Raw genomic sequence first — 20,856 nt, 5'->3', positions numbered from 1 at the left:
TGTTAACCTTGAATTTTTCCCCTTCTTTACCACTGTTTTACTGCAGTGTACTGCTCATTTTGACTATGTTTGATTATATGACTTCAGTGTACACAAATATGCAAAGCAAGCAAGTAGTGGATTGGCCAGATTGAATTGCATCCATATTATGATGTCCTAAAAGATTATCATTGAAATCTTCTAACAATTGAACTATTTTTACAATTTAATTTTTAGCCACAGCTTGGCGAATATTGAAATTCAAAACAATCCTTCTTCACCAGTGGCGTAATGTGCCAACAATTTGGAGGGGGCCAGATATGGCGTTCTGGGTGAAATTTATCAAATTCTGTGAGTGAGCGAAGCGAGCTAGCAAAAAAATTTGCATTTTTATTACAAAATTTCAATTTTGTTATAGATTTTGACATGATGTGCAGAAAATAATATCATATTTCACCCTTCTCTCTTTCCTTTTTTATTTTCTCTTTTTTATTCTTGGTCATCATTTTTTTTTAGGGAAGGGAGGGGGGGGGGGGCAAGCCCCCCATCTGTGTGCCACCATTCTTCACTGTTATGTTTGCATTTTTAAACTTTAAATGCAATCTTTTCATGACCACGACCCTATAAACAACATAAGAACGCATTCCATTAATGATGATATTCCTTTTTCATACTGCTTTTTTACATGGAACAACGATTCTACGCACTTGACAGATATACATTATAAACCCTGGTCATTGGCCTTTACACAATGTAGTCACTTTCCCAACTCCCTGGGGAGCATTCCAACAAGAGTTTCCAAACTCAATTGCCAGGCATAGGCCTACTTTATATTAAAGCTTTCATATCCGACCGGGTACCCATTCAACACCGAGGTGGAGAGTGGCAAAGTTGTAACGTTTTTTGACGAACATTATTCTGGGGCGAATCTTTGTAGCTTGAACGCAGCCCATGTCTGTCTGAGACGAAGGGGAAGGCCATTGAGAGCCGCCCTGGAATGGAATTGAATGGGTTGGATTGGGGTGAATTTGATGCATTTTAAAAGGTGTGGGGGAAGGAAAGTGGCATGCGATATCTCCACTTTGGTCATATAATCAGTCTGAGACTTGCAGTCATTTATACTCTTGGTATTAATCTTCTGGATGACCGACCAAAAGCCTATTTGGTTTATAGCCTACATGTATGTGGAGAAAGAAAACAATTTGTCTATCGAAGTATCAGCTAAAAAGAATATTAATCAGTCACACTTGACGTGTGACGGCCAATTGACTGAACTTTATCGCTAGTACGTGACTTGTGTATAGGACTTTCACAAGAGGACTTAAGTGCTGTTAGTAATAATTATTTCGTTTTGGCATTTCTATTTCTACATGTGTCAATAAGATTTCACTACCATAGCAGCAACTAATTGTATTATACAATAGTAATTCCAACTGGTATACAAAGAATTGATAAACGAAGAAGGCCACATGTATACATGTAGCTATGAATAGGAGTGTGGGTATACTGAAAATTGAGAAGAATTTTGGGGGTCTTCCCACGATGCTGAGGGTTCACAGTGCCAAGGGTCCACTAGGTCGAGGGTCCATGAAGCCGATTTTTCTCAAATCCTATTTCCTTTAATCAGGATTTTTTCTATACATTGATGTAAGACTGTGAAGTAGCCTATTCTTCTTTGTAGACTGTCTTATACAAGATCAGGATTCCCACAGTCATGGAAAATCCAGGAAAAATTGTGGTCATTGAAAGTCATGGAATTGCATTTACCTCTTGGCTATGGCAGCTTGTCGTGTCTCGCAACTCTCATACTCTGTGATCATACTCTGCTATTATAATTGGTGTTCATGATTTCCATTTTTCCCAGTTTTGTGACATCCCAACTCCCGGGATGTCACGGGAAGTCATGGAAAGCAGCAATTTAGTCATGGAAAGTCATGGAATTCTGTTTTTAAAATTTCTGTGGGAACACTGAAGATTCTCATGTCATGGGCCAAAGAAGATTTCCGAATTTGATCTTTGTCTGTAGCTTTCTTTTCATTTCTAGTCAATGGAATCTGAATTGATAAAAAAGCCTTTTTTATAAAGAAAAAACAAACAAGAAATAAAAAAAGAAATAAAGAATTTAGAAAATGTTTAAAACTAAAGGTTCAAATTTTCACAAAGAACATGATTAACGGCTGAATAGGGATTCAACAGCCACAGTTTTGAATGATGGGTAAGTGATATGATACTCAAGTATAAATCATGTCCCGATTTACCAAAGCTTCACCAAATTAATGTCTGTTATCATCCGCAACTTATAACATTATGTTTCAGTTTTCATTGGAGAATATGCTAAACTTTTCCATTGACCTAGACAAACATCTTTATGAAAGGAAAAACGCTATATTTGTGCACCCTCAGCCTCGTGGGAAAATAACTGGCCTCATGGAATCACGGTCTCATGGACCCTCGGCCTTGTGGACCTTGGTCTTGCAGAGCCTCGGCCTTGGGGGAAAATAATCGGCCTCTTGGACCCACCCCAAATTTTTTCTGTACATGATGTTGGCGTACTTGAGAATTTAAATCAATTTCATGTTCATGTACTTTAAAAAAAAAAGCCAAATAATAGATCTATGAACTTCCTTTAAATGTCATCACATTCATATTACATGTATATGCTCAGGTTGTGAATGCCTTCTGTGTTTTATGCTGATTTGAAGACAGAGAATTCATGTATATTGCTCATGGGCAGATCTTAATGCTTTTAGAAAGCTTGCAATAGAGGAGCAATCATTTAAATGTCAATTGGAAGGGCTTGGATGTGTCCAATATGAAATGTATGTGCTGCATGTCTGCCAAATTTAAAGGCAAAATACAGAAATTGAAACAGAAACTTGCAGAAGTTCCTGTATTTTGATATTTTGACATCACAAGATATATGTGCCAATGTATGACAAGTACTTTTGCTATTAAATGGCAGATTCTTAATACAAATAAAACACTTTTTTCTATCCAATTTTTACTGCTTGCACAAAGTGTTTGTTTGGTGAAAAGAACATATTTACAATTTTTCATCTTCGTTTGTCTACTTCTATATTTTTTTTCGAATTCAAGAATGAAGTCTTAAAATTTATGTTAAGAATAGATTACACTGATGATTGCCAACTCAAATGTATGTATATGTTTGCTCATATGGGGCAGTGTACTATTATTGCTTGAAAAAAATATCTGACACATGGCTGGAATGTCTTGCTTATTTTGCTAATTTCTTCAGCACAGACACCATTTTTTAAACTAGAATTATTTGCCACATATTTCTGGTCATACATGTATACAAACCTTTTAGTGGTCATTTATACTGGACTCTGTTTGAAATCACTTTGAGATCGTTACCGAAACTGACATTTTCTATGATTAATTCTTGAATATTATTTCAGATCGATGACGATCCCAATGCTCCAGTGTACATCCAAACATATGTCATGAGGAAATTAGTGACAGATGCTGAGGGCAGAAAGAGTGAGTACTTTAATCATCATTTTTAGAACATGTTGCAGGCATACCCAGGGGTGGGGGTGGGGGAGGTGTTTCATGAAAGTTGTAAGCATTGACTAAATTGTCAGCGCCGACAATTCCAGTGAAATCTTTAGTTTTGATTGGCTGAAAGCTCGGGTCTCTTACTGTTACTATGGTAACTGTCAGAGGAATAAAACTTGTCAGTGCTGACGACTTTCATGGAACGGTCCCTTGGGCCCCGTCTTACAGAGAGATTGGATAAGATTGTTCTCGAATTCTAAATTCTCGATTAATCGGATATTCCTATATCTTACTACACAAATTCAGATCAGATGTTCAGTTTGATTGGGCCCTGTCTTACGAAGAGTTGCGATGATAGATAAGATTAATCTCGAGCTCAATTTGGGATCAATCTAATATTCCTATCGTTTATAGATATCAACACAAATTTAGATCAATTACAAGTTGAGTTTGTTTGAGGCCCTGTCTTACAAAGAGTTGTGATATATTATTGGGTTCAATCTGATTCCTATCTCTTAAAGGGATGGTCTGGGCTGAAAGTATTTATAGCTTAATAAATAGAGTAGAATTCACTGAGCAAAATGCCGAAAATTTCATCGAAATTGGATAACAAATAACAAAGTTATTGAATTTTAAAGTTTAGCAATATTTTGTGAAAACAGTCGTCATGAATATTCATTAGGTGGGCTGATGATGTCACATCCCCACTTGTTCTTTTGTATTTTATTATATGAAATTAGGTTTATTCAAATTTTTTCCTCGAAGAACTAGAAAAATTGGATTGACAACTGATTTAGTGCATTAGATATTTATTGCTGCAACTTATTTCATTATAAGGGAAACACATTATTCACACAAGTATGAAATAATGAAAAATTATGATTTTATGTAATAACATAAGAAAATGGAAAGTGGGGATGTGACATCATCAGCCCACCTAATGAATATTCATGACGACTGTTTTCACAAAATATTGCTAAACTTTAAACTGCAATAACTTTATTGTTTGTTATCCGATTTTGTTGCAATTTTCAGCATTTTGCTCAGTGAATTCTACTCTATGTATTGAGATATAAATATTTTCAGCCCGGACCATCCCTTTAACTATATTTAGATCAGTCACAAGTTTAGGTTTCATTGGCCCCGTCTTACTAAAAGTTGCAAAAGATTAAAATCGAACTCAAATTTGGATTCATGTAATATTCCTACATGTATGTCTTATCTACACAAATTGAGACCAATCACAATTTGAGTGTATTTGAATGTGAATATCACAATTCTTATTTAGGAGGCCCCTAGCTTGTTGAATAATTTAAAGGGGAATGAAACCTTTTGAATAAGTAGGCTTGTGTCGAAACAGATCAACGAAAGTTTGAGAAAAATCGGACAAACCATGAGAAAGTTATGAGCATTTAAATATTGCAATCACTAATGCTATGGAGATCCTCCTATTGGCAATGCGACAAGGATGTGTGATGTCACATGTGAACAACTTTCCCTTTGATGGACTATAAAATACCCCCAAAATGTCTCTTTTTGCTCTTTCTTATAAATGGTGATGCAAACTCTCTATCCATAATGTATTCTTTAAAAATCTGTATTACATGCTCTCCTATAGAAAGAACACATGATCTACTGATAGATGTGATAAAAGATGCAATTTAAGTGAAATATATACTAAAGTAATGGGGGGAGTTGTTCACAAGTGACATCACACATCTTTGTCGCATTGCCCATGTGAGGATCTCCATAGCGTTAGTGATCGCAATATTCAAATGCTCATAACATTCTCATTATTTGTCCGATTTTTCTCAAACTTTTGTTGATATGTTTCTTTGATTTTTCTGTTTTCACACAAGCTATCTTGTTCTAAAGGTTTCATTCTCCTTTAAGATGATTTTTTTTAAGATTATGCGTCATAATAAGGTTTCAGATTCCAAAAAAAAAAAAAAATCATTGTTATAGTTAGCTTGATGAAAGAGCTCTTTGTATATGAACATTATCGATACTTATAAGGAAAAAAGTCAATCATGTGGTGTGAATTTTCTAGCTAAGAAGTAGATGTTGTTTCTGGAAACCCTGCAAAAAAATGTAAAAAGTAATATAAAAAACAACAGAACATTATAAGAACTGAACTGACTACTTTCCAAATTAAATAATTCTGAATGAGGCCTCATTTAGTCATTCAAACAGAGGTCTGTTCTCAATCAACTACCAAATCAAATCTCCACGCAGTGCCAAATATACCACTTTTGGGGGCTGTTTCATAAAGCTGTGCGGAAGTTGAGAGTAACTTTAAGAACGACTGGTGATCCTTTCTTGTGGTAAATGATATTCACCACTAAATGTTCATGGTGATCCTTTTAGCGTACGTAAGGAAGGTTCACCAGTCGGTGATCCTTTCTTGTGGTAAATGATATTCACCATTAAATGTTCATTAGGGATCCATTAATAGCATGTATGCCGTGTAAGAAAGGTTCATCAGTCAGTCTTAAAATCGCTCTTAACTTACGAACAGCTTTTTAAAACACCCATCCGTGAGTCTTTTTCTTCGTGCTAATGCTTAGAATGGTGTGACTTTCTTTTTACTTGGCTGTTCGTTTGTTATGGCTTGATTCAGCCATTATATCATTCCCCTTGTTGAGACAGAAAAAAATTGTTCAATAAAAAATTCACCATCAAAGAGTGACTGAAGAAAAAAATCCAGCATTGTTTCATTATTAATTGTTTGCATGTACATCAAATGCCAAAATATGATTCCGAACATTTTCTGTATAAGTAGGTGTGCTATCATTTTTTTTGGCCAGATTTAATGTGATGTAATCTATTTTGATACTGTTGTTCTTATAGTTCTTATCTAAAAATGATTTCCCACTGCTCATTTGTAGGTCACAAATGAAGCCACATTAAAATGCTTTATCATAAAATGACAGTACGATTGGTGACTTTAAAAAAGGAAAGATTTCAACCTTCCATGTGAATCCCTCTTCCTGTTTGTTTTCCCGCTCATCTGTTGACATTTGAAATATGATAAATGCCATGGTTTTTGCTCTTCTTCTTTAACATCAGCTCCCAAAGGAAAACGAGGATGGAAGATGTATTTTGGGACAGTGAAAGGTCTTTGTATCTATCTACACAAGGTGAGAAAAACAGATAGTAAGCAAATAATCACAGTTAGTAGCTGGTTTCAAACCGCCTCGATCACATGAATCCCCGTTAAATTACGAGAACATTTTAGGCGAAAAAATACCCATTAATTGTTCCTGCATTCACACCGCCCCGAATCATACCCTTCGGGATAAGTTCCTGAAGTTACGAGCATGCGCATTATGGTATGATAAGCAAGCTAGGCGCGAGATTCAAAATCACTAGCTCAGCAGCCACCCGAGGTGCCCGTGCCCAACTACACACTGGGCTAAAAATTCCCGTAAATTGCTTTCACATTGCCAAAATAGCTGCGACCTTGGAAAAATCCCCACAAAAGTTCTCGTAATTTTGACAAGTACCTACTATTTAGTGGGTATTTTCTTTCGGGGAGGTTACGCGTAATTCGCTTTCACATTGCCAATTTTACCTGGTATTTTCTGATCGGGGTAAATTTCCCGATCAGAAATTACCTGGAACCGACAAACTTCGAGGCGGTCTGAAACCACCTAGTGAAGGTGATGGGCAAACGAGGCAAGCTGGGTGTAGCCATTCAACTTGCCGAGGAAGTGATAGTTTGCCTCGTCGCCTGAAATCAAGAGGTGATAATATGCTTTATATTCCGCATTGAGAACCACTATAAACAAAGAAACCAAGAGCAGTACATCTCCATAAGAAGAATTCTGATTTTTTTTTTAAATCAAGGTTTCCTTTGAAAAAAAAAAATCCATAGAGACGATTATGCTTGTTTTATTGCTAGCGCATACATGCATGCAAACTGTGCGCAAGCATCCGAGATCTTGCTCCAGCAAGAATTATTGTGACCTCACAAAGGAATTTTATTGTCACAGCAAAACAATCGAAGGGCAATGCACTTTTATTTTGTTTTACAGCTAGCGCGTATTTACACTGCACGTGCCCATCTAGATCTTGCGCAATCGTCACTGCAGGTGATGGAGAAAGATGGACCAAAAAATCAAGTGGCAATGACCTCTTCATTTTGGGCGTACTCAAACTAAAAGGAGGTATGACCATATGGGCTGAAAAAGATTTGCGAAACAAAAAAGGTCCATCACTGCGAGTGATGATTGATGGGGAAACTACCCTTTATCACGTGACCGACTTCTGACCAATCCTATAGCAAGATTGTTAGTGTGCGGAATATAATGGCTTCTATAGTGGTATTGATGATACATGTGTGTTGGTGGTGGTAGAAGTGGTACAGTACATATACATGTAGTAGTTGTTGTAGTACTAGTAGAAGTAGTAGTAGTAGTAGCAGTAAGCATTTAGTGAGAATATATTAAAATAACTTTAATTATATTTTATATTATGATTCTCGTTTGTTTCTGATCAAAATTAAATTGTATGAATGCAACCCTACTGTCCTGTCGATCAATCAGTTGTAACCAGTTCATCTGTTCATACATTTTAAAATAAAATTATCCTGATTTGTGTTTCTGAATGAATACATGAACACACCCCTCGAATTGTGTTGAACAATTCCTCAATATTATGTCCTTGACTTGGCTTGACTGCCAATTTATCTTTTCATACATTTTTTTCTATCGTGATCCTAATTTACATTTCTGAATTAAAATATGAACACCCACTAGAATTGGTTTGAACCATTCATTTACATGTTATGCCCTGATTTGGTTCAGTTTTTAAATCAGCTGTTCATGCATTGTTATATATCATGCTCCTATTGTTTTAAAAATATGAACACACCCCTAGAACTGTATTGAAGCATGCATTATACACTATGGCCTGTATTCTGAAGTCAGGTTTAACTTAGACCATGGTCTAACTCTGTGCTAAAATTATGGGGAGCCAAAAATTATTGTTTATATTGTATATTTCTTATGTTTACTATTCTGTTTCCTTTTGCTTTCGTTATGAAGAAAAATACTTCAAAATACTTCAGTTATCATTCCCAGACAATTTGGGTGTCATATGAGTTACTAATTTATTGTTAGGGAATTGTACCCCAATTGGCTCTCCATAGATAAACCACAACTTTAAACCAGGGTTTAAGTTAAACCCGACTTCAGAATATGGACCTACGTCTAGATTGGATTGAAAGCTAAATCAGTTGTTCATACATCTTACATCGATTTATATCATGTTCCTGGTTTGTGTTTGTAGCAAAAAAATTGAGCACACCCTTGAATACTTTTAAACCATTTATTAAATGTTATATCCTGACTTCAGTTGACTCAATCAACTATTCATACATTATTTTATATTGTGACCATATATTGTGTTTCTGGGCAAAAAAAAAAAAAATGAACACAACCTCTCCAACTGAGTTGAAACATTCAATATATTTCAGAACCCGAACTTGCCTTCATAATGATGTGCTCACCTGTACAGATGTGAATTTTTAATTTGATAGAAGAGCAGTTGGAATGGCATGTAGAACTATTTCTAGATGTGGAGTCAAAATCTTTTTATAGAAGATGCAGACATTTATTGAGACTGAGGGATGGAAACAAATTTAGAGTAATTCAATATTATTGGGTGGGAAGACAGAAAAAGAGGGGGGGGGGGAGAGAGAGAGAGAGAGAGAGAGAGAGAAGAGAGAGCAAGCTAGGTTATTTTCCAGGGTATGCTTTTAATGAAGTGTGGGGCTTTTTTACGTGAAAATTTATAGTCTGTTGCAAGACAACTATTTGTCAGGTGTGTCATATTTCATTTGATAGATAAATTGGTTAGTTTTACCTGTACACTGTATGCCCCCCCCATAAAAGTGTTTGTAACCAGAGGACTGACAGCTTTAGATCCTCTCTTCTGGGGGGGGGGGCGTCTCCCCATCTGTATACCAATGATGCATGTAAATCGAATCCCCAGGTAGTTGTTTATATCTTGCCAAGTTATTGTGATGCAATGCCCACCAAGCTCCAATTCACCATATGTTCAACATTACGAAGGCAATGCATTTACTGTTTGATGAAATATGCAGAAACGAGAAGACTCGATCAATTTCACATAAATCTCTCTGTTGTCTTTTTAGTCCGAGGTTGCAAAGGACATGGCTTTCAACAACCCCAAGGATGTCATGCGGATCCATCATGCATTAGCCAGCCGGTCTGGTCAGTATGATAAGAAACCGAACGTCTTCTCTCTGCGGCTGGCCAACTGGAGTGAATACCTTATACAGTGTCTGTAAGTTTGTATGTCACACAGTTTTTATCGGGGAGGGGGGGGGGGGGTATTTTTTGCCCTTTTTTTTGCTGAAAGGATGGTGCATCTTAGTGTCAAATTATGGAAATACATTTCATTTTATTAATACTATTATAAAAATAAAAATAATAATAAAAATGATAATAATAATAATAATATTGATAATAATAATAATAATAATGATAATAAAAGTAATAATAATAATGATGATAATAATAATGAGAATAATGATGATAATAGTAATAATAATAATGATAATGATAATGATATGTCCATTTATATAGCGCTGTTACTATGCATATACTCAACTGCTCTTTGATACGTGGTATCATATTATTACCCCGGCCATAGCTGAGCGGCCATATGGGCGCCAAATACATGTAATATTTATTTAATATAATTTTTAATATTTATTTAATATAATATACTATAATATTTATTTGAACAATAAACCGGATTTAAAACATGGATGATTGACTGACTGACTGATCAATTTGGCAGTGATTTTTGGGTTTTGTTGTTACGAGTTTGTGAGAAAGTCTTTCAAAAAATTAACTTCAGTATTGTGTCTATTCATAGTAGCCATAACATACAGAACTCATCAAAATTAATTTCTTGTGATCTTTCCAACTTAGTACAAAAATGTGTAAATTTCTTTACCAGCAGTTTGTCTAAATCAAAGTACCCCGGTATAGATGGGTATTGGACAACATGGTGAATTGGCATTTTGGCAATAAGATCATGCATGTACATGTATATGATTCAGGCAAATAATTAATTCTTTGTTTTCAGCAGCTTTTTTTAACGGTAAACTGCTTAAATCTCAAACATTGGATAAGCTTTAACATTGCAGGGAATGGGGGTTTCTAGGGCTCCTTTGGGCATTTCAGGAGCGTTATTGCCCTGAACCCCTGTGCAATCTTTTCCCTGATAGGGTTACATGTATGTGACAAATCAGGGTTGTCTGCAGCAGCCCGAGTTTTCAAATAATCGCGCTATTTCTGATTCACCAAATTATCCCTATCTGAACAATCTCAAGATTATTTGTAATGGAGACGCAATCATCGCGATAGTTCGCTGGATTAATCACGAGATTGCAATCCTAAGTCAACTTAGGATTATTTGTAAAATAGCACGCTATTTACGAATTATCCCGCTAATTCGCAGATGTAGACGCATTCGCAATTCAACTCGGGATTATTTATTCACGGCGTCAGACCACAATGCGTTGATGCCTTGCTCGAGCACGAATTGCTCTTCTTGCGCTCTTGAATCTCGAGATTAATCGCGAAGAGGGCTGATCGGTCTAAAATCTTGAGATCGAGCAAAGTCGGGCTGGTGCAGCATCGCCTACAGGGTCTAGAGGAAATGAGATTAGCCATAGAGGGATTAGCTAAAATTGGAGTTATTCTTGTAACTATTGGACCACTGTTTAGCAGAAACTGAATTTCTATCTTGTTCTTATTTTATTCCAGTGATGTTCGAGATATGCAGTCCTGGATGCAGGCAGTAAACCTAGCAGCGGCAGTTCATTCCTCGCCGCCCCTTCCAGCAGCAGTGGGCTCGCAGATGGCATTCAGGAGACCCATATTACCAAGTGCTTCTTCAAAACTTGAACCAGTAAGATAGAACCTGTACAATAATGAGTGGTTTTTGTCTCATGCCCCTATTGCCAACTCACACTGACTTGTTCACTAAAACTGCTAGTACAGAATGGTAAATGGTAAATTGCGGTGATTTTTTACCAGATTGCTAAGAAAGCATGAATGCTTGTATAAAGCAAACAACCAGAGGACCGTCGGCTTAAGGTCCTCTCCCAGGGACCTGGTAATGAGGATTAATGCCTTACCAAAGGGCACTAGCGCACCAAGTAGGAATCGATCCCAGATCACCGGAATTTGAAACCCCCGCTCTACCAACTGAGCTATCGCGCCTCTTGTTTTTGGTATGTGGCATTATATATCAACAGGCTTTCATATTCTGGATCTGTGATTATTACATTCAAATTTGTATACATTTGTCTCTTTTTTTTTAAGGCTCAACAGCTAGCTAGTCATGACGAGAAGATTGAAGCTTTAGAACGGGATTTAGAGGATCACAGAAGCTATCCTCCCGACAAGAAAACCAAGACGAAGATCATCAAGGATTTCAAGACCAAGGATGAATATTTGGAATATGAGGTTTGCAAATCCCATGGTGTCTTTGGTGTTGATGTCAGCATTGCTGTTGGTGTTGATATGAGTCTTAAGTGTCAGTATTGGTGTTGGAATCGATGTTGGTTTATGGTATTATTATTGTTATGATTATTATTTTTTATCATTTATACTGCGCTTTCCCATTCAGCCCAAAGCGCTTCCAAAGAATCAATAGAACCTATGATAAAGTTGGGGTTTTAATGCTTTTCTTAAAAAAAGTGCTAGTAATGGACACTGTCTAAGTGGCAAATCATTCCATTATTGAAGCTGGTATCATTGCTGGTGTCGGTGATGTTGTGAGCGATCTGGTGTTGGTGTTGGTATTGGTTTTGGTATCAGTATTGGTATTTGTGATGGAATTGGTGTTGGTGATGTGGGTGATCTGGTGTTGGTGTGTGGATGTCAGTGTTGATGTGGACGTCAGTGTTAATATTGTTTGTGATGTTAGTGTTAAGCGTATAGAGTTCTGTGATCCCGATGCCTCTCTTCTAAGTCTAAAGATTAAGACTGCTATTGTGTGTTTTGAGCCTGCAAACTAATGGATATATCAGCTTTTATCACCAAGCCAGGGCCCCGTCTTACACAGAGTTACGATTGATCCAATCAATCGTAACTCTATGGAAATCCATCAGTGTCATAACTTTTTCTATAGGAAATTTGCACAGTGTCCTTTGTAAACAAAGAGAAGCACAGTGAATTTTCAAGAAAACAATAAATGCATGAATATACATCATAGTTAGAACATATTTTGAACAAACATGAATAATGCATGTTGATGTTGCTGGCCGTCCATAGTTTTGATTGATCCGATCAATCGCAACTCTTTGCAAGATGGGGCCCAGAAATCCCCTGGTGATCTGTGTTTGATTTACCTTTTATTCTGGAAGTAAAGACCTCAAGATTGTAAAATAGTTGACCAATTCTATTAGTGTGAAGATCTGGCCCGCTTTGTGTGTGGGACTTACCTGAAAGAATCTGTCTCTCTTTTCTCATATGGTAATTTGAATGCTCTCAAGTTACCATGACTCGAGGAGATCATGAATTGAAGTAAAAATGGAGGAAAATGGGGCGGTGCTTTAAAAAAAAATGTTGCCATGGAAATGGAAGTCTCATGGAAATGCTCAGTTGAGGGATTTACCATTGTCTCGTTGTTTGGTGTATCATCTCACATTGGGATTGTATTGAAGTCGAAATTTAAATCATAATATGTGTCATCATTTAACTAGAACCAAATGAATGATAACTCTCATCCATTCTGCTAACCTTTTTTTATTTTTTTTATTCTCCTACAGGTTTCAAGATTCAAGACATACATCTACCTGCTACGTTCCCAGCCTTTCAGCTCCTTGCCAGTCCGATGTGCCCCGCCCGCGCCGTTGTCATCATCATCAGTCGCCAAGCGATCGTCTCCCGCTCCCGTTCCGAAGTTCGCATCCTCTCATTCCTCCACGTTATCGCGGTCCGCATCGGCTCCGAACCAACTGCCGAAGGTCACATCGTCGTCGTCATCGCTCTCTAAATCGTCGTCGTCAATGAAGGCCACCGTTGGGCAAAAGTCCCCAGAGACCAACTCCAAGTCGAACCTGCGTCGAAGCAACTCCAACGCGGGAAGCCATCCCGATCCTTCCGAAGAATCGCGACCGTTCCTCAGGGATAACACCAACAAGGTACACCGAAGCTTTTCGGATCGCTATAGCTACCGTATGGCAATTAATAATAGTATAAAGATGACTGAATGATTGCATTTGAGATATAAACCTACTTCCTGTTCAGCATTGAGAAATATCCCTTTTTGCTACATAATTATTGTATTGCTTCTGATAATGACTGCAGGAGAGGGATCTCATATCACTCTTAGATTTATGGAGCATTGCAAGAAATATGCAAGCGATTGCAAGTCTATTTTGGGTTCCGAAATCAGTCTTGAGTCCTGCAATTAATTGCAAATTTGCACTCAACTGCTGCTTTGCTTATTCTAACAAGGAGTATAAATTGAGTGTGCCAGAGTTTGAATTGATCTATGAATTGTAAAATTGCAATGGAAAGTTGCGATTGATTGCAAATATTTTCCTCCAACCCCCTAAAGTCTTTACATAATATGGTTTCTTATCAATAAGAGCCTTCACTTGGATTCATCTGTTTAAGTATTATTTTTACTAACAGTATCAATAACAGTATAATTGGTTCAAGTATTATGGATTGACTGAACTGTCTTTGCCATATTGCAGACTAACAGTATCAAATAACAGTATAATTGGTATTCCTCCTCGGTCTGCTAAAAAAAAAAAAATATTTGCTGAAAAACATTAAATGCAGATTATTGTGGGTTTTTTTCATGGGTAATTTTACACCATTTGAATATACATAACCCAGAGTAGAACAAGATTCATGACCAGTAGACGTTATGTAACACCACTGGAATTTGCCTTATGGTTAAGTTAAAGCCATCATCTCACGATTCCCTGGCCTGACCATTGTCCGAGGCTAAGCAGGCTTGGCCGAAGAATTTCTCGCTGATACACCGAGTTTGCTCTCCCCCAAAGATGTCTCTGTTACAGGCATTTCCAATGCTTTTCACAAAGTCTGGGGTCAGCCAATGATAAGCTACTCCTCATGAAAGCTGATGCCCATATTACTTTAATGCCCGGAGCAGGGTTTGAGCCAACGACCCTCTTATTAAATGTCAAGTCCACCCCAGAAAAATTTTGAATTGAATCAATAGAGAAAAATCAAACAAGCGCAACGCTGAAAATTTAATTGAAATCGATGTAAAATAAGAAAGTTATGATATTTTAAAGTTTTGCTTATTTTATATGCACAACTCACTGACATGCAAATGAGAGAGTCTATGATGTCCCTCACTCACTATTTCTTTTGTTTATTATTGTTCAAATTATCAATTTTTACAGATTTGACTATAAGGTCCAACTTCACTGAACTATAAAATGTAAAAAAATGGTAATTCCACATGTTAAGGGATGAATTAAACTCCTTTCACATGCCAATGACGAGAAAATTAGAATATTTCATATAAAAAATAGAAAAGAATAGCAAGTGGGTGATGTCATCAGTCCCCTCATTTGCATACCGACCAAGATGTTCATATACTAGTAACTGTGTTGTGAAATTAAGTAAAACTTCAAAATGTCATAATTTTCTTATTTTACATCCAATTTTGATGAAATTTTCAGTGTTATGCTTCTTTTTTTTTTCTTTTTTATTGAAATCAACTTTTTGTTGAGGTGGACATGCCTTTTAAGAGAAGGGAGTCCCAACTATTACAACCATGACGTTTCACCAAGCACTTACATACTCTGATACAAAGTCTATTTTCGACGAGACCGAACATGATTTAATGATAAACAAAATTGAATCAAGCCAAGGGGTACTAGGGCAGTGAAAATTGGTCACTCAGTTTCTAATCCATGTAGTTGATATAAACATGAAAAATATTGGATTAAGCTTACTATTAAAACCTCTATTTACAGTGCAATAGAAAGAGCACATTATCTCGTTATGAGCTGCGTTTATTGGTATTTTGATATAATAAATTCCATCATTATGCTTTGCTTTGTTTTTTTACATGGCAATACAAATGCCAAATACTACTTTGTACATAAAACTGTCAAGTATTTTAATTGATATCTGTATATTTCACTCAAAATGTTTTTTATACGAGCTTTTATCTTGTCAAGTCTAAATGAGTTGTGAACATTGTAACTTTGATTGAAAATGTTGCAAAACGTTTGATAGTTGTCTCTCTGTATTAATTTTCAAAAGTATATTCACGACTACAATAATCTAGCAATATACATGTATGCCTGCAGTACATTGAGTTTTATAGTATTTATTCAACAGTCAATGTTTGTGTAGATAGTAATGTATCTTTTACAAGGTATTTTAAAGTATCTTTTACAAGGAAAATTGTTCAGCTTTCCTTGTCTGTGCAATTAAGTTTTTATATATGAGATTGTGACGAATTAGAAGTTACTTGGGATATTTGGGGATTTTATTAATATAACACTTTGTTTGCCTGTAAGACTAATAGTTCAGTACAATGATCTAGTTTACTTTTATTTATATAATACGAGCTATATTTCTACAGGTTTCTGACATTAATGATAATAACGGTATATTTACCCAGGGTAGACACTTTCAAGTTTCAAGTTCCGAAAACTGTTCTTCCAGCGGGCTTTGCTATTATTATTACTCGGCTAAGTTAGGCTACCTATTCAGGTGCACACGGCGTTTTGAGGAATTACTTCCTGCCGGTACCCAATTACCTCCCCTGGGTCGAGTGCAGCACACTGTGGATGAATTCCTTGCTGAAGGAAATTACGCCATGGCTGGGTTTTGAACCCACGACCCTCTGTTTCAAAGTCCAAAGGCTAATCCACTGGGCCACAACGCTCCACTGAGTAATTGGTTATATTGCCATGGCTGACAAGTATTTATTCCTCAGGGGATGTCGAAAACTTCAAAGAATATTCTTCTTCCGATCTTATTTCAATACTGCATGTCTGCTATTGATTCTAACGATACCATCGTCAGTGCGAGTCAGAGAGAGGTTGACACATATAAACTGTCCATTTATTCAAAAATTATTCTTCAACAGAAATAATTTGTCATCGTTTTGCGAAATTGTTTTTTATATTATACCATAATTCTGTGGTGAATATTCATGCTTGGACGAATAGAAGAGCATGTCAATAACATGAGTTGTCTGACAAGTTGACCGATCTGGCAACTTTCCCTGATTTTGATTGGTTGAGAAGCGCTGTCACTATGGTAACTGTCGGATAAAATGTCTGACAAGTCCTTTCATTAAACATTTCCCATTCATGGAGTTCACCTTTTTTATAAAAGTAGTATATTTATTAATGCATTCAACACTGGGTTTAAAATCCATTTTTGACTCACATAGTGAATAATAATTTGACCAGAAAAAAAAAGAAATACCATTCATACAGAATCCCTTTCTATAATGGTAATGTAAAAAAATGAGATATTTTGTTGAAAACTTTGTTTTAAAATTCAATCCTATTTTGACTTGCTCTGTGAATGTTAAAGTGACCGAGTCTATTCATTTTTACAGGGTATTAACACCGAATTATACAAACCAATGCTTATCAGTATTTAATGGCAATAATATGGCCACAACTACCATACATATCATATCAAATCTGTAATTAGCCTTTTGTCATATAGCTTTTAATTAAAGACTGGCACTTGCTTCTGCTAATGCAGTTACTACGTACATGTAGCATATGTATTTGTTTTCATGGGATATCATTTTAGGGGTGAAATTGCCTACATGTTAATAAAAAGAAAAGTCAATCAATAGATTAAAATGAAAGTTCAATGAAAAATGGATTTATTTAAATCCAATCTTGGAACTCATATTGAATTGTCCAGATTTTTCCAAAAGAACCTTCATTTTATAGGCACCTTACACAAGGTTTGTGCCGTGTTTGATAATGATAATAAAAATGATGTTCTGGTTTATATAGGGCTTCATACTTTAGAACAAAGTCTCTTAACAGGTGTATTACAGGAAATCCCGCCATAAAGGTGCCAGTCCTTTTTTTTTTTACATTGGTGTTTTCATCTCCCCATTATTTTGCGTATGATGAAATATGGAGATTAGCAATCCTTAAATTGCTTGCCGGATTCCTGCAGGAAACTTTTAAGGGAAAATAAAGTAATTTCAGCAAGCAATTATTTCATGAGAAAGCCTTTAAAATCAAGGATAATTACCACCATATTATCATAGATCTAGTTCTGGTACATTGAAATCAACTCGTTTTCGTGAAATCACGAAATCTTAGCTGAAAACCGATAATTCTGATGATCACTAACACAAAAAGGCATATGTGGGACAGTGTATTAAAATTGTTGGGGAAAAATATCCGACATTTTATGGAATTCCGTGCTTATTTTGCTCATTTCTCAGCAATTACGCACTTTTTTCCAGAGACATTTGGCACATATTTTTTTATTTATTCATACATGTACAAACACTTGGGTGGTCATTTAATTGGATTCTGTTCTAACTCATTTTGAGATCGTTACCAGAACTGATATTTATCTTTAAGAAATTGTCCTCTATTTTCATATACCTGATTAAGAGCACTTACCTTCTATTAAACCAGCACTCAGCACACTGATTCCCATGTTTTTGTTTATTTAAAAAATGTATTGTAAAGTGAATCATTCTAATTTTATTATCAATCTTTTTTTTATTCCTCTTTTAGGTATGATCTTCATACACTTTTGGATGCAATGCTAAGTATAACTAAAGAAAATCTCAGTAATTATTTGAGAGAAAAAAAAATGCTGAATATAAAAGATTTTTTTTTTAACCAAGTAGCAACCCATGCCAAAGTATGAATTCCAATTTTTGTTTTTATTAATATTTGCATGCAGTGATATTACATGACTAACTCATTCTAATAATGCAATTTTATAGTTTTATTTGTACTAAAACCTAATTGCTCACATTGAACAAGAAAGCGCACAAAAAATATATAATTTTATTTACGGTCAATTGAAACCTTTCCTGACAAAAACAGTAACAGTAGATTTTAAAAGTTTTATAGTTGTCTTAAAATGTGAGCAATTAGGTACTTATTTATTTGCAGTTCAAAGGGCCCCTTTCTGAAAGAGACACAATCAGCCGCAGCTTCTAAAATCAATCTCAACTTGGCTTTCGACCAATCATAAAAGCTCTTGTAGGACTTGTGTTTGATTTTCTGAGTTGTGTTTAAATGGTTGAACTCTTTCTGCAAAAGGCCTGGATCTTTGTTTCATTTTATTATCTATAATTGTTCATCATCTTCAACCTGTATAATCTTAATCATTTCATTATCTTATATTTATCCCACACTTTCTGTTTTTGTGCTTATGGGCCAAGATTTTGAACTCCAGTGTGCTCAAACCATAGTCTTAATCAATGGTTTAACTATGGAAAGCCAACCGTGATGCAAATCTTTAAACTAGATAATCATATTTTTAATCACTATTGGTTGTCAAATCTTTACAAATTATCTGGAAATGACAATACATTACCATTCATTCATGGAAAATTGGCCTTGTAGTTAACACAAGAAGCATACAGTTTAAACACTTGTATTAATTAGGGTCTCAATTTTTTTATGCTAAGGTGGGATAGATATGCTGAAAATATTCAATATATATATACACTTTTATCTTTCCATGATTTTAATCCAGACGTGGACCATGGTTTTTTGTTAAATCAGAGCTCAGAATATGTGACCGTGTGTTTAAAAAAGCACATTGTGTCAGGTTTTCCTTTTTGAAGGGCTGGCAAGGTTTAGTTATGTTGGGTTTTATTTTTCAGAGTAAACAATGTAGTAGTTACATTACCTCAGCACTCCATCTTCATTATTCACAAAAGTGTTTCATGATTGTCAATTTTTTTATGAGTTTCATTTTATTACAACTACAATTTTTTTTAATTTCTAATATGATTATACGAATTGAGCAAAAATGCATTGAATTCATGATTTTTAATTCTAGAGAATTTCTCATCTCATTTTGATAAAAAATTATGGACTATGTTCCAAAATTTATGCCATAAATCTGTTTTCATTTAATTGATGTTTCTCTTATATTTTCCTGCTTTTATAGACATAAACTTTAACTTTTAAGATGGACTTTATGTTTAAAACTGGGGTGCAAATTACAGGCCCTTGACCTTTGTTACTTTTAGTCCTCAATACACTGCAAAAACTCCGGTGTTGATTTAACACCAGCCCGGAATCTACATGTATATATGTCCACACCGGAGAAGTATTGAAACAACACCAGTTTGGAATCAAACCGATGCTGTTTTAATACTAATTGGTGTTGTATATACACCTACATGTATCTGGTGTAAGACCAAAACGAAACTGGTGTTGTTTAACACTTCTCTGGTGTGGACATATATAGATTCCGGGCTTGTGTTAAATCAACACCAGAGTGTTTGCAGTGTATACTCACACCTCTGCCTTATTACACAATCCATCATGATTAATCATACAATTGATAAGTGTGATTGATTGCACGTCATAATCAGTGCAATCAATCATGTAGTTTTGTGTAACAGGTCCGTTGTTATTCTGTTGGTTCCCGGTTTCACGAGCGTCTTATGAAGTAGCTCTGTAGGGAAATGTTGTGGTACGGGAAGGTGTGGCATAATTCTGGTTAATTTGGACTTGTGCTCATACCAGTTAGTCAAATCTCAATATTGCTCCAAGCCACTAGGGCCGTCTGTACCAGCCCGAGTTTTCAAATTAGCGCGCTATTTCTGATCCGGCAAATTATCCCGATCTGAACAATCTCGAGATTGTTTAAACTGGAGACGCAATTATCGCGCTAGTTCTAAGGATTAATCTTGAGATTGCAATCTCAAGTGAACTTGGGATTATTTGCAAAATAACACGCTATTGTACGAATCATCACGCTAATTTGCAGGTGCAGACGCACTCGGGATTATTTATTCACGGCGTCAGACCACAATGCATCGATGCCTCGCTCGAAATTAATCGCAAAGAGGGCCGATCGGGCTAAAATCTCGAGATTGAGCAAACTCGGGCTGGTGCAGCACCGCCTCCTGTGACTAAAGCCAATTAGCGGTATTCTCATAGCAGTGGTTCAGATAATTCTAGGCTAACGTAAACCACATTTTTATGGAGTGCCATTTGCTGCCTCGTTCATGAGAAGAAATCATTTTTAATTGGTGAAAAGTTCTTTAAAACATGAACATTTTGTTGTGAAAGGACAAGCATGGGATAAAACAAGGATACAATGGATTATTTCTTCATTTTAT

At 35.9% G+C, this 20,856-nt stretch overlaps 1 protein-coding gene across 2 annotated transcripts; it reads left to right on the top strand.

Moving 5' to 3' along the window:
- The first annotated feature begins 3,394 nt into the window (after positions 1-3,394).
- LOC129281323 (PH and SEC7 domain-containing protein 3-like) lies at positions 3,395-19,636 on the top strand. Of its 2 annotated transcripts, XM_054917264.2 has the most exons (7): positions 3,395-3,480; positions 6,568-6,638; positions 9,659-9,810; positions 11,304-11,448; positions 11,865-12,008; positions 13,316-13,690; positions 18,278-19,636. In XM_054917264.2, exons 1-7 carry the CDS (start codon positions 3,444-3,446, stop codon positions 18,281-18,283), a joined length of 930 nt encoding a protein of 309 aa, XP_054773239.2. In that variant the 5' UTR covers positions 3,395-3,443; the 3' UTR covers positions 18,284-19,636. The 2 variants fall into 2 exon arrangements, with proteins under 2 accessions (XP_054773239.2, XP_054773238.2); XM_054917263.2 differs by lacking the exon at positions 18,278-19,636 and having other exon boundaries at positions 13,316-17,342.
- The last annotated feature ends 1,220 nt before the right edge of the window (positions 19,637-20,856 follow it).

This window comes from Lytechinus pictus, chromosome 18 (assembly GCF_037042905.1).
Source record: "Lytechinus pictus isolate F3 Inbred chromosome 18, Lp3.0, whole genome shotgun sequence".
In the NCBI taxonomy this organism is placed as follows: domain Eukaryota; kingdom Metazoa; phylum Echinodermata; class Echinoidea; order Temnopleuroida; family Toxopneustidae; genus Lytechinus; species Lytechinus pictus.
This window is presented reverse-complemented; position numbering and strand designations above follow the sequence as displayed.

Coding starts and splice junctions, on each gene's coding strand:
- LOC129281323 (XM_054917263.2), top strand. CDS start 3,444: ATGAGGAAATTAGTGACAGATGCTGAGGGCAGAAAGA. Junction 9,811..11,303: donor GAATACCTTATACAGTGTCT/GTAAGTTTGTAT, acceptor ATTTTATTCCAG/TGATGTTCGAGATATGCAGT. Junction 11,449..11,864: donor CTTCTTCAAAACTTGAACCA/GTAAGATAGAAC, acceptor TTTTTTTTTAAG/GCTCAACAGCTAGCTAGTCA.